This window comes from Corvus cornix, chromosome 9, assembly GCF_000738735.6.
Source record: "Corvus cornix cornix isolate S_Up_H32 chromosome 9, ASM73873v5, whole genome shotgun sequence".
NCBI classification, from domain to species: Eukaryota; Metazoa; Chordata; class Aves; order Passeriformes; family Corvidae; genus Corvus; species Corvus cornix.
In genome coordinates this window covers 20,775,735-20,790,919 of record NC_046339.1, presented here as the reverse complement: position 1 = coordinate 20,790,919, position 15,185 = coordinate 20,775,735, and the positions used below count along the sequence as shown (strand labels likewise).

General features: G+C 43.1%; 1 protein-coding gene across 4 annotated transcripts in view; it reads right to left on the bottom strand.

The window, feature by feature from the left end:
- Positions 1-15,185, bottom strand: part of LOC104693055 (glypican-5-like) — a 338,825-nt gene that overhangs the window by 308,309 nt on the left and 15,331 nt on the right. For 3 of the 4 annotated variants that reach the window (XM_039556826.1, XM_039556825.1, XM_039556827.1), the window contains exon 2: positions 6,857-7,018. The exons of the other annotated variant lie outside the window; for it this stretch is intronic. In XM_039556826.1, the coding sequence (XP_039412760.1) occupies positions 6,857-7,018 (162 nt within the window). The remainder of the gene's footprint in view (positions 1-6,856; positions 7,019-15,185) is intronic. 4 annotated transcript variants of the gene reach the window in all.

The window sequence follows — 15,185 nt, the reverse complement described above, 5'->3', positions numbered from 1 at the left end:
TAGTAAATCATCCCACTGATTTCAATATCTATGAAAAATGGAACAATACAAGACACCAAGGAAGAAACTTACTGATTCTTTTGTAACATACAGCATGAAAGCATCAATCTGAATCTAGAATCCTGACAAAAGTGTACACACAATGCTATTCCAAAGCATCACAGGTAGTCTTTCAGCCACCTCACACCATTCAGAATGTTTAGAGACAGAATACACAAGCTGCACAGTGAGTTCAATAATCTCCATTCTCAATGTAATGTTAATATTTACTCACAGTCCCTGGACCACCACCAAGATTTTCTTTTAATATTCAGAAGATAAAAGGTGAGAGCATTAGGGAGCAGGACATTGCAAACTTTTTATTTTGCTGAGAAAAGGACAATTACAGGAAAGAATTTAACACCCCCTTCCATCAGCCCACATGCAGACAAAGACTGAAGTCTTAGCAAAGCCCCGGGCTCTAAAATCATACGTGGCATATAGAAGATAAAAACTTATGGGAAATAATACATTTGTAATGGTAAAATTTCAGGATCAATTGACACAATGGAACAAGTAGGCAACGTGTTCAAAGCAGGAAACCTGAAGCGTAATAAAGCTGCCATCAGCACACAGTCAACATTAACAATTCTGTTGTGGCAACCAAAAGATAACTTGGGGAAAGAAGAATGAAGGGACAGTGAGCCCAACAATGGATAACTGCACCACTGGATAACTGGTACATCTTGGCCTAGACTTGGCAAGCTCTGGTATTATCAGTCTCCAGGGTAAGAGGGAAGCATGTTCATATTTCTGATAGATCTCCCTGTTCATTTACTGCCCACAACTGCGTGAAGTGGCCCTGCAGCCTCACCTGATCTGACAGTCCTGTGTGCAGCAATGGAAACACGTGGCAATAGAGGGGATAAAATCTGGGTGGCAGAACCAGAAGACCACCTCTGGTTACCCACAGGGTAATGCTTCACTACCATGGCACCTAAGTTTCCTGGTCACACAGGAGATTTATTTCTGATGGACTCTGCCTCTCCTGCCCGACAGTTCTTCATCTTCCATTGCCTCCACCCAACATAAACTGTTTTACACAAGATAGCAAGCTAGTGGAACTCCTGTCTCCAAACGGATGGCACACTGTATTTACCAACTTTCAGGCAGCATCAAAATACAAAGGAGGAATCTTATTCCCACAGAGTTGATGAAAGCCATCCCTTTTCTCCTACTGCACCTGCTCCGGAACACTGACCCGGTCCTCACTTAGGGCAAAGTAGCCCAACCGTGCCAAGATCAAGGACAAAAGGAGCATCTCCTACTCCTGCAGCAAACACCTCAGGAGACTAAAATCAGACAAAATTCCTTTCCCTTCAAGGTCTCTAGAAATCAAAAATACTTTTTTTAGAAGGATCCTATGGCATATGATGTGCCACTTTAGGAAACACATTTTCCCTTCCATGTTCCTCCCTTCACCTATCTGGAGCACCAATGCACCCACACTGAGGTACTTTCCAAAAGTGCTTGAAGTCTGTAAACAAAGAGTATCCCATAAAGTGCTGAGTTTACATTTCAACTAAGACCAGCAGCAGCCAAGATAAGGCTGGTTTTGTCACAGGGATGAAAACAGGCTTCTTGTACCTACAGCCCCAAACACAGCCAGCAGTGTTCCACCAGCAGGCAGCTCACAGCTAAGAAGGGATATTCCAGCCTTGGACTGCATCCGTAACCCCAACTCTCACTCCTGCTGGAGAACGCAGATCCAGTGGTCCTCTGGGACAGGAATGGGACAGAAACACTCTAGCGGAGCCTCTCTTCCTGTAGGAAATCATTTTTGCCACGAGCCAAACCAAATTCTACATCCTGGCCAACTTTCAGCTCAAAGGTCAGCAGAGTACAAAACAAGTGGAAAGGGGCGGGTAACAATTTGTCTGAGTAAATGACCAAGCAGTACAGGACTACAAAAACCTATTCAAAAAACAACACTTCTGCATTTCTATAATCCAGCAGTAAAAAACAGGAACCAGAAGCACTGGTGGTGAGTTTTGGCAAGTTTCTGCTGGTGATGGTTGGCTTTTTTTTAAAAAGCTCATTGATTTTGGACTGCATCCATCTCCAGCATTGTGGCTACACTTCATGTAGTAATTTACTTCAATCCAGAGTGCGTTTCTACAGCCAAGTCTTTGTTTTGTAAATGTCACTGCACTTCAACACCATTAACCAGACACCCCTATTTCAAGCTGATATTCCTAAATTCAGTAAAAAGAAGTATCAGCAACACTGCAACTGAGCCAAAGGAAAATAGAAAATGTTTTTGACTCCATATAGCTCTGAGTGCAGCACAGTGTATAATTCATGTCTGGGAGAGTTTGGATCAGTTGATTAATGGGCCCACTAGTGCTATCCATCCCAAGACCCCCTGAAACCACCCAGTCATCCCCACTCCCCATGGAGGCTTTCAGAGGAAAACATTTGAGCTTAAGGACTTCATGGATCAACTAGGCATTAACTTTCAGGCATTTTACTGACAACCAGAAGTCCTGGACTCCATGCCTGCTACAACAAGCTTCCCTTTCCATCTCATATCAGTCATGTCCTTCCCAGTTGCCTGCTTGGATCAGATGGCAACAAGGCAAACAATACGCAGGCACTGCAACGTCTGAGCAACTGCAGCTATTAGAAACTGCAGCAAGGTGCTTTCCCAACTAGCATCTTTCCATTCCATATAAAGCAGAAGGTAAGCACAGCTTTGCCAAACCCCCTTGGGTTAGGAGTGAGAGGAACAGTGCTCCAAAGCTCATCTTCCCTCCTGTAGCTGGGAGAACACTGGAACTGGGACCACCACCTGACCCTCAAGGTCAAATGAATGTTATTTCAGAAAAGCAAGACAAATTAGTGCTTTATGACCAAGAAGTTTTCATTCATGGAAGCTTTCCCTTCAGAGGCTAAGTGAACAACTCCTATTGCCTGCTGCAAAAACAAGTGCAGAGAACAGTCATTTTTTTAAACTGCTGAGCTCAAAGTTTTTCACCATATCTCTGATAGCTAATTTGGTCGCTGAAAAGTATGTAGGTTTAAAAGTATCTTGTTCTGCCTCTCTGGAAAGACCATCGGCAGAACAAATAAATTAACAGTGTTTGGATTCTCATTACCACAAATTAGCCTCAGCACAAGATGACAGGAGCAGAGCCAAGCTGTCTGTGGGTCCTTATGTGGCACCTGTTAGCACTCCATAAAGGACACAGAAAAGGGAGGCCAGGTTCTCTCTGCTGTCTGACCACAACAAAGCTTTCCCGTCAGACTATTGATACCTCTTCTGACAGCAACTTTCAGCCTGCACACCCACACCGCTCCTAATCCACTAACAATGAAGCAGTTGCCTTACTTGAAGTGTCCCCATGGAGTGGAGGGACTGCATGAGGAAATTGGGACAGGAATGGATGACTGCCAAATAACATGTATCCTCACCACAAAGACATCCATCTAAAACAATACATTTGTTTACATGCAAGCCTAAAATAACCACTGGGACAAAGAAAACATAAGTTCAAAAGAGAATCTTTGGATCATCAAAGGAGAAAGTGAGATACAAAATGAAAGTGTCCTGTTTCATCATTCATTTAAAAGTTCTGCTGGGCATTTCAGGCTGCAGCCACAGGAGCAAACACAAAGGCAGGCACATCTTTAGATGGGACAAAGTGACCTGCTCCAAAATGCCTCCAAAACAAAGCCAGCTCTGAAGAGACAAAGGCTGACCGGGAGGATCATTACAACAGGCATATTCTCCTCCATTACACTGCTCCTATTACAGCCTGGATCACTTACTCATCTCATGCACTTACTCCTCCTTGCCTGTGATTCCATGTGGAGCAGTGACACATCTGTCGAGGGACTAAAACCATGGTTATAACCTTGAGGCCACACCATGGACCAGAACATGAAGAGAAACGGAATGCATCAGCTTTCCATGAAACCCTCCCACAGGGCCCTGTTTGCTTTCAACGTGTCAGACACCTGGAACATTTTGTGTCACTATATGATTCTGCAGGAGCTAATTCTGAGGCTGTGCCTCCCAAACAGCCAGTTGGCACTTTCATTACTGCCTCTCTCCCTTCCTCCTGTCCTGTTACTCATGGGGAGGACATTTTGCAGCCTGCAGTTGATGCCAGTGGGCCTCTTCCTATCAGTGCTTTCAGCACTCAAGACAGACATTCAAGCAAAAAGAAAAAACAAAACAAAACAAAACAACAAAAAACAAGAGTTTGATTTAGTAAAGTGTTTGAGCAAAAGACTGGCTTGTTAATATTGAAAACTTTAAATGGGGAAATACAGTGGGACTGAACCTTAGTGCTAAAGCTGCCCATATATATGGATTGGGCACTAGCCCAAATAAAACAAGCCTGCCCACAGCTGCGATATATTTAATCAGGTCTTACAGACCAATTATTTTGCACAGCTAAATCCAGCACTTGTGAAAATTGTCTTATTTCAGCTGTAGGAAAAGCTACTAAATAACATTTTCAATTTCAAGAAGAAAACTCAAGAAAGTATCTCTTCAAGTCCAAAATATCCACAGCCAACAGCAGTACCGAGGCAGTACAGAAGGAATATTTAACCAAACACATATCAAAACTTCTACTCACGTGAGAAAGCTCCTTATTATTAATACTTGTGACACTTAAATGTCCTCATAACTGCCTTTTGACTTCTTTGAAAGAATCTAAGGCGATAAGAACTTAAAAAAAACCAAAAAAACAAAAACACATTCTCCTTGGGTGTCTCCCCCTTCCAAAAAAGTTGATCTCTTTTTCCCCAATGAAATTCAACTCCCACCACTATGTTCTCAGAGATGGACTACTGAAAATCCATTTCTTACACCACAGTAATCTTGAGAATTATTTCACTAGTACTGGTATAATATTAGTGGTATTGTCTGCTTTAAGTGCATAAAAAGCAGTTAAGACTTCCTTTCCCCAGAAGCAGGCAGCAAGGCTAACTACTGCTTTGCTTTGACTAAACTAACAGTACTAAAAATGTGTATATATAAAAGTAAATTGTGCATGAAAATTGTACAAGTAAACACCACCCCATACAAATGAATAAAGTGCTATTTTTCAGAAAGGCTGAGTCAGTTCTCACTGCTGCAAGAAACATGAAATCTAAACAGCATCTGAAAGCTTCGAAAATCAGGGTTTCCTTTTCTCAGGCTGTAAAATGTGCTGTTGGCACACTCACTTTATCATTGAAAATAGCGACACATGAAAGCAGACCAAAAGGACAGAGTTAATTCAATGCAACAATCTTCTCGCTCTGTAAATGTCTCGCACAGCACCACTCTTAGCAACAGAATGTTTATCCAGCACAAGATAGAGAGGCTTTTCACTGACACCTGGGACAAAACCAGAGAACAAAAGCAGCTCCCAATGCAAGCAAGCAAAGTTACATTTTTCAAGTGTTCCCACCTAATGCAGACAGAAGGCCAGCCATAGCAAGTCACAACAAACAACCTATTTACCCACTTCCAGAAAATGCTTGTAAATTTAAACTGTGTGAAATGTCTAACTACCGCTTTCATTCCATCAAAAGGCTTCATCAGCAATGGACAATAAAGCCTCTGGCTTGACCTAAAAGGGCTGGTAGGTTAATCTATTCTGACCTTACCTTTATTCAATCATAATACTGAAAGATTGCTTGAATGAATAACCAGCGTTTAACAATGCCAACAGCCACCCTTTCACTACAGTGCTCCTCTGAAGTGCCCTCCAAGCCAATTTTTCAATGAAGGGGGTATCAAACATTTTCAAAAATTAATTGTAAAATAAACCAAAATGTTATTTCTCACTCATGGGTAAAAAAGGAAAGAGATATAAAAAAAACAAAAGCAGAAGAAAATTTTTCTCTTGTCCCTTCATGTCTCTTTCAGACTTCCACCATCACTTATTGTCAATTTAAGATAATATGCTGTCTCTTATTAACTGTCAGTCTCATCTTTTATTTATAGTATTTTCACTCAAATGGGAGAAACTAGACAAAAAAAGATACTACTTGATAAAACCTGCCTTCTAACAATAGGCTTAATCATCCAGGCCCCAACACTTGGTATTTTAATAACTACTGGCTTCATTTCAGAACCCATTCCGTAAGAGTGCTCAGCACTGAACATGGCAAAGCAGAGTGTTAAAATTAAGCATGTAATTAGTCCCACAGAGGTCACTAAGCAGGATTCATCACTCATTGAGTGATTTAATCACTCAACTCTCATAAGTTTAAAGTTCACAGCCTATGTTTAAATGCCCTTCTGGAGAAAAGTCTCCAGTGCTCAACACTACAGTGCACAGTTATACCCAAGCATTTTCCTCCTTGTAATAGTACCATAACCACCTGTACAAAGGAACTAAATAGTCTCATATGTGCCTGTTAGAGCAAGGTACTCTTGCACTTAGACATGAAGCAAGAGCTGTGCTCTCATTTGACACCTCAGTTAGAGCACTTATTCTTCAGCATCAACAAACAAATGCGCCTTCATGCGACGTTCTACACCTGCAAATGGTGTGGCAACACAAGAGAGTATCAAAAAGCAAGACCATCAGGCACTGAAAAGACACTTGAAAATGCCTTTAAAAATCCACACTAACCCCAGGAACAAAGTCTTGGCTTCAATCTATTCCTGATTAGATTCAGGAAGATGCTTAACATACCAGACAAGATTAAGTGCCATCACCTTTATCCAAAAGCACAATCATCAAAGAACTGGGAAGCAAACCATAAGGCAGTGACAACAGCATGTGATGCAAGAGGAATGAAAAACAAAGATAAGAGCTTTCCTCTGGCTTGCAGAGGATACTGTTATAAACTACTCAAAAATTCCTACCTTGAAAAGCTGTGATGTGACCAACAATCATGTACTTCAGTTCAAAGTTCAGTGCCTGGATACTCTGAGTCCTCTCCCTTCGAACAGCTGCCTGGTAGCTTTCTTCCATTTTTTTGGTGCAACATGTTGGTGCCCTGTGTTGACAGATCTGTAAATCTGACTCTTAAAGCAAACAAGAAAAACACAATAATCAGAAAACGCTTGAACTTACACTACCGAAGTAATGCTTCTTAACATCAGAAACACCACATTTTAAATTTTGAAACAAGACAAAACCCACAAGGAATGACAATGTGAAACTCAGATGTTGTCAGAAGGACACAAAGTTGTGATTGTTTCATCTAAATTTAAGTAACATTACATTATCAGCTGATAAGTTATTTTACACTGTTAAGAACACTGGGCACAAAAGTTACCTGAACACAGTCAGTGGCAGCACAACAATCATCATCATGAAGATGAACCATCAAAGGGGCAACATTCCCACTATACATCTGGTGCTGAGGGTATCAAAATTTGAATGTGTGTTAACTTGAATGTTAACCATGCCTCAAATTAGGATCCAATACTCACCCAGATTGTGCCTCAAGGAATCACCTATTCACCTCTTACACTAGGGGAACCTTCTTTAAAAAATCTGAGCTCCTGGGCAGCTCACAAAAAAAAAAAAAAATTAAAGGCACTGCAATCACTCTCACCTTGCAACTACAGAGAAAGTTGATTAAAAGCTTCATTCTTGTAGAATGGGGGGTTTTTTTAATCATTCCATCTTTGTATGTGTTTCAGCAAGTTTAATATCCTCAATAAGGAAACCTACATCACAGAGTTGTGATGGACACACTCAGGGTCTATTTGTTCTACAGCACAGGATATGCAAGTGCCAGAAAGGATCTGGTACAGACTGCAGATGAGTGTTTTCTCACGCTTCACAAATACATGTTTTAGAAGGGGAGGAAAAAAGCAAGAGACTATTAAGCAAGTAAATCCAAAACCAGAGGCACACATAAATACCAGAGCCCAAACAGTCACACAGTATTAAGTGTGACAGTGTGTCAGGGGCTTCCTTCCCTCCACCTCAAGGCAGAAACAGATGCCCTGGGGGAAAGGGGCTGCAGGTGTCCACCTCCATCCCATCCTTCGGGCTCCAGGGAAGGAGACAGCCTTTCCCAGGAAGGCCAGTGCCATACAGGTGGCCAAGTTTCCCAGTCCCACTCCACAACTGGCTGTATGTGCCCTTTGAACTGGAGCTGGTATGCCCCCACACTGCCCTCTCTGTGCCCAAGGCGGGCCTCTGTTTTAAACCACTGCAAACACCACTGGCAATCCCTCCCCACACAGCACCAGTTGGGCTGGAGGGCACACATGGATGAAAACAGACCCGATTCTCCAAAGGGCCATAATTCCTGCAGAGGATTTCTCACCCAGGCCACTGCAGAGAACCCAGACCAGGCCTTGGGATGGAAATATTAATGAACCATCACCTGCACTACCTCTTGTAGTGCAGCCTTGCAGGTTAATGCACAGCAATGCTCCACATAACTGACAGTGATTAAAAACAGGGGGGATGCACACTGGAAAAACAAGGACGCACACTGAAAAATCAGTAAACACCCCCAAAGGACCGGGCTCTGCTCAGAGCCAGCTCCAGGTCACCAGCTCACTGAGACCAAGCCTGCAGGGAGGAGCTTCAATAAATCTCCCTCACCAGGGAAAAAAATAAAACCACTGAGTTAGCTAAAACACCTTATTTGACTTGAAAATGTTGCTCCAGCATATAGCAACTCTCATTGGAAAGTGCAGCTAATTTATGTCAAGAAGGTCAAAACCAAAGTAAAATATTTCAATTCGCTACATTTTTATGTAAGTTTGCAAACAAAGATCGAAGTTGTCACAGACTGAGCTGAATCAGGACACCATTTTGGGGGTAGATTTGTTTCACACTTCAATCTTATTTCAAATATAGGAAACAAAACTCTCCCCACTCCAGTGGGAAGCCCCAGACCCTGCTGAAGGCCCTGGCTGAAGCCAGCAGGCTGCCAAAAGCAGCAGCGGGAGGGCTGCACGCTCATCACCGGCTGGGCACGCTCGTCTGCTCCCGGCTGCCAGAGAAGCTGTCCCAAGGTTGAAATTAGCTTCTTGGCCAGGCTCATTTTAACTTGGATGGGTTCCCTGATCCAGCTCACCCCCTCAAATGTTTGTCCTTTCACAAGGAACTGGGGGTCAGGGAAGGACCACTTCTCTTGAGCTGGCACCACCAAAGCATGAGTGAAATTGTAATACAGACTGCAGAGCGACTCAGTCACGCACAAATAGGTGTCTGAGCAGAGGGGTTGTAAATGTTGCTCGGCATCTGCACTGCCAAGCTGCTGACACCCGGAACATTTCTCCTTACAGCAGCCCTCCACAGCTTTGTTTGATGGGGTTTTGCAAAGCTCAGACCTGTAACAAAAAAGGTCTGAAATCTCAGGTGCTCTGCACTGACCCTGGCAAGGAGGCAATCCATGGCTATCAGAGCTGCACCTGGCATTCCCCTCTGAAACGAGACACATGGGAACCTGCTTCTCCTTCAGAAAGCTTTAAGGATAGGGCTATCTCAGCTGGAACTGCACTCCTGGGATTCCCCACCCAGCTACCTCCCCTGATGAATACTCCCAGAGCATGAAGGCTAGGATTTGTTGGTCCAGAGCCAAAATGACATAGAAGGCACTCTTAAACAGAAACAGCACTAAGCCCCTGACAGTTAAGGAGCCTGATGTAAAACACAGAGCATTGAAAGCACAGCGAAGAGCAAGCCCCACTCTCCTCACAGGACTGTCAGGTCACTGCTGTCATGCACACAGCCTGGCAATTTCACTTGCTCCAGCATTAGCCTGAGGGTATCACTTGTAACACAATTATAGAAACCTAATAAAAGGTTTCAGTGCTATACATGCCTGGGTGCCGAGATTAAATTAGAACTCATTAGTAATATCTTAATGTCTCTAATAACTCTGATACTAATTTTAGTTTCTCTCATCTCTTTCATCTTAATGAAAAATACCCTCTCCAACAGGAAGAGGGGAGAAGCAGTGACAGAGGGGTGGCCAAGGGGCTGAGCACCCCAGAGACAGAGCACCCCATCTGCCCTGCTCAGAGTGTGCTGCCCACCAGCCATAGGGACACAGCCTTAAGGGAAAACTCCTCCCTTTTTTAAGGAACAAAGCCATTCAATACACCAGAGTTTAGAAAGCACCATTCCCAAAAGACAGAAGTTACCAACAGCATCATTTCAGGATTTCACCCTGCTAATTTCCCTCTAGGACTTGCTTACCAGCTTTCCCCAAGCTGCCTCTCATTTCCTAACTAGTAATTTAGTTTGGGAGGCACCTCAAGCTCAACCTTCCCCTTAAAGCAGGTCTAATTACCTAAGAGCTTCATCCGGTCAAGCTTCAAGTGTCTACAAAGATCAACAACACCACAGCTTCTCAGGACATGTTTCAGCATTTGACTCCACTCACAGTAAAATAAGTAAATTAAAAATTTCTATCTAAAGATAATTTCCCATGTTCCATCTCACATCTGTGGTTTTTCAGCATACAGCCATGTACCTACAAGAAGCTGACTCCACTTTCTCTATTTCCTCCCAAAAGGTAGCTGAAGACAGCAGTATGGCCTCCCTTAATCTTAATCTTCCTACAATGGAACAAACCCAGCTCTCCATTCCCACATGTTCCAGCCCCTGACCATGATGGGAGCCCTCTGCTAGACTCTTACTTTATGCCACAGATGCAAAGCACCTGCACCCCAAGGCACCTCTCCATTTCATTTTCTTATGCATTAACTTACTGACAGAGAACACTTTCAACTCTACATGCCTGGCCTTCAATTCCAAAAAGTTTATTAAAAGCATTCCTAAAACAAATTAATTTTCTTCTTCAGATCAGATGTAAGGATTACTCTCCTGATTATGTACATTATTTTTCCATTCACGTCTTTTTCCCTTGAGTACTGGTTAAAACTGAGGCCCAGCTTATTTTTTAAAGTGAGGAAAAACTACAGACTTTAAATCCTTACTGTTATTATAAGAAACAGGATAAAGTATTTTACTCCACTTTGAAAAACAGTCACATTCAGAAGTGCAGGAAAAAAAGTACCTGAGTCTAAAGCATGTGTGTTTTGGAATGCATCAATGATCCCCTGTTGAAAACTACTCTGCAACCCCAAAGCACTCAATACATGCCAAAGGCAACACCTTCAGACACTTCCCTGTCACAAGTATAAATTACTTTTAAGTGTTAAATGCACAGAAAACTATGTATCCTTACCTGACATCCATCTGGCCAGCTCTATCAAAATCAGCTGTGGACTATTTTGTTATGTGGTGATTGGAGAGCTTTTTGTTTTGAATCAAAAAGTTTGGGACTTCATTCTGAACTTTGGTATAAATAAAATCTAATACTTTGGCCATTAAAACTAGCTGATTCACTATCATTTCCCAAAAGCAGAGAGGCCTGTTTAGCAAACAACATTAACTTCTTCCAAAAGCTGAATATATATTCATTTTGTTAGCTGACCGTGTAGTTTAATAGTTCTGTCTTTAAAATGCTGCACACACTGTAAAAGCCATACTCTGAAACCAGAAAACCAAACCTTTAACACACACTAACTGATCTACCTGCACCAACTTTTTCAAAGACAGGCTGATTTTTTTTTTTTCCCCAAACAAGCTGAGCCTCTAATTTCCACTGCACATAAGAGTCCTGAGCAAGCACAATCAGAGGGTGAGCTCAGGGCAATCTGTCTTCTAACAGTTTTTGCCTTTGTATTTTGACAAACATTTCAACAGTATTTCCAAACAAAGCTTTAGTCCAAAGCCCAAGATTTTAGTGTTGTACAAATGTCTTCAAAGACTCCAAGATTGATTATGCCTTAGTAACACAGAGAAGGGTGCCAAAAGTACCTTGCATTGTGCCTGGCCCAGCTGAACAGGAGCCAACACTTCATCCTTCTTGAGACTCATCTGTCTAGTATAGCTGCTGCCTCAGCTTGAGGAAAATTCAGCAATTAAACACAAACTAATTCAGGGGAGGAGGCCAAATCAAAGGAAAAAGGAGCTATTTCCAACCAGGGCTCCCCCCCTGCAACTACTTGGGGAATGAGCAGAGCCCACACTAGCACAGCCACATCAAGAAAAGGGAACCCAGCCACTGCAGGCTGCCACAAGCTTGTAGGCTCTTTTTGCATGTAGCTCTTGTGCTTCAGCAGTGCAAAAACCATCACCACCTTCACCTGCAAGACTGCTGTCAAGAAACTCACCCACGGGCCACCCTCACCTAGCAGGGAGCACAGCTCCCCTTGCACAGCCTTACACCAAGCTCAGTCCCACCACAAGTAATAAAATGCTTTCAACTAGAAAGACAAGCAAAGTATCTTAAACTCATCAACTCAACATGTGCATAGTCAAACAGCTACAGTTTGATCTGTCAATGTGTAAAATATGGTAGTTACTATGCTTGGAATAGTGCCAGGAATTAGCACAAAAATCAACAAGCCAGTGCACAGTGCTCTGGGACATAAAATAGCAGCTAATTCAAGAAACCTTCTGCTCCCTGGGCTAGGCAAAGAAGCCAGGTAAGCTCCAGGGAGCAGAGTTTAAGTCAAACAGAGGTGTCTCTTCTTCCTGCATCAGGTTCTTCCTGCCAGGCCCTCCCACACACATTTTCTGACTAGGCAGAAAGAACTTTCCAATCTCTTTCCTCTATTTTGTTAAAATAATCCTATCATCATCTTTAATATAAAGATCACACAGACAAACAGCACATTGAAAGGTCCCTTGAAAACAAAAAGCTCATAAAATATGAAAGCAGAGCCTGAATTTGTTCCATCCATCTACATGCAACTTGACAACATGCATATATCCAGCAAGAAACCTTACAAGTGCAGTTTGCAAAACAGAAGTTATGAAAATTTCCTTTCCCCTCATCCCTTCTTTCATAATGTACATTAACAGAGATACTGTTTAACTTGATCAGTAGACTTTGCCTTCTCACTGTTCTTCTGAAATACACTGAAACATGACTAAAGCCATGACCAGATGTGCTATTCCAGTTGAAACAATCAAGGCTAAAAGATAAACACACCTCAAGTTTTATCAAGCACAGCTTAGATAATCTACTAATGTAACTACTAGCAAGTGGAGCTACTTCCAATTCTGTCAAGTCAAACAGCTTGCATTTGCTCAAGAGCTCCTGACTAGACCCAGAAAAAAAAAGGTATAAAACCCCACAAAATAGAAGGACCACTTGATTGCACTGGAATTACACCTGCAAATCTAAGGGTGGTAAAAGCCTTGAATGGGACAGGAGGGGGGACAGCAAGAAGCACTAAATGTCATGACTCCAGAGAGCTGGCAGCATCATCAAGTGCCACAGCTTGCAGGACAGCTGGAGACGATCAGGCACTGGCCCTGATCAGCTTCCAGAGCAGGAACTCTTCCAAATATATAGCTCTTAAGGGCAGCATCTGCACAATGAAATGTTCCTAGGCCTGTTCACAGGTGCATCTTGTTCAAGTTTTCCCCACTCTGCTGCTTGCCTGGTTCTCACTGCTCTTGTATGCTGATTTTTGGTGTCCTTTGCAAAGCACCTTTTGCTCTACTCCATAGATCACTGCCTGGTAGGTTTTTCACCTTGGCTTGTACCCCACAGAACCTTTCTTGTTCCTGGACCCAAAGAGCAAAAAAAGCATCTGAGTTCCCTAACCCAAATGTCCCTCCAACTCACTGGAACCTACACAGGCATAAACCAGGCACTCCCTTCACTCCTCAAAGTCCCTCTCCTCACTCAAGATTCCCTTCTATTGTTCCTCCCCGGGCCCCTCAGCTACCCTTCCCCCTGCCTTCCTCCAATTACTTGCACACCTGTGGGACATCCTAGAGCAGCTGGACACATTTTCAGCCCATGGGCCACAGCTTCCCTGCAAGGAGGAGCAGCTGTTGCAGGGAGAGAACTCATCATGTCACTCATCCTCAGTTTTCCAGGCTGTTCCTTAGAAAGTCTGGCTGCACCCAGGAGGCTGAAGGCAAAGAGCTAAGAAGGCAGCTGCAGTCACTATTCCTCACCTCATGCCTGTTACCAGACCTGTGGCACAGATCCCAAGAGCAGCCCCCCCACCTGCCCCAGGCACCTTCAGCCAGGTTGCTTTTAACAGGTGATTTGCCTTAACTGGTCTAAACGGGAGGGGAGCAAGGCAGGAGTCTCCACCACAGGACTGTCACAGCAGTGGGTGATGCAGAGCAGCTGGACCATAAACCCCTCGCTCACTGCCGCAGCCACCTCCCAGGGAAGGGGTCTTCAGTCTGATAAACAGGAGGAATAGGGGATGGAACACATACATACACAGGAATAAAAAGTCCTGTAACACATCTACAAAGCACCTACAATTAGAGAATTTCCAGTGTTTCCCAGAACAGCCTGATTTTCAGTAGGGTGTTGGAAGACGCATCTTTGGCATCAATGCCAAATGGCCATAATGCTACTGCTCGAAATCGTCTCTTGAAGGAACAAAGAGCAAGTAACTTCCCACAGTTCACCAGCCGCTCCCTCCGGTCCTCCCCCCTACCAGCCCTAATCTCAGAACCAGCAAAATTTCAGTAGGAAGGCACAAAACCCACCTTACAGTAATTTCACTCCAAACTCTTAAATTTAACAGCTGAGCAGTTGAGAAGAGACTCTTGCCTGGTACATGTGCAGGTGCAGCAGGCAAGCACTGACTGCCATGCCCAGGGATTGCACTGTGGCCACTTCTTCAGGCCTGGTACTTCCTTAAATGGGTGAAATTCTTTAACGCTGATTACATTTAATAACTTCCCAGGAGCCCAGTGCTAAGTGAGATATTCTTTGAATGTGGATCTATCTGGAAGGCAGCAAGACTCTGACTGCTAAAGAGCTTGCTAATTACACAGTACATGCAAATTCAAGAGATTTATACTCTCAAGGATCCATCCTTTTATCTCCTACAGTTGATAAAAAAAGCATGAAGACTGATGTATGTAAAGCACATTATAAAACAACCTAGGTTGGTAGGTATCGGTGGATCTTCAACAAGGGGGTTTCTACATTAACTGCAATGCCAACTCCTTCCTCTGTTTTCCTGGGACAGCATATATAACTGAATGCAGAGGAGAGAGAAAAATCACAAGAACTTTCATTAATTTAGAGTCTATTATGACTCATCTTTCACTGTGTCTCATCACATTCCAAGCAGCAAATCCCATATTTTTTCTCCACCACCAAAAAAAAAAACCATAAACACATGTAAAATATTTTTGAGAGGAGTCTAGTGATAACCT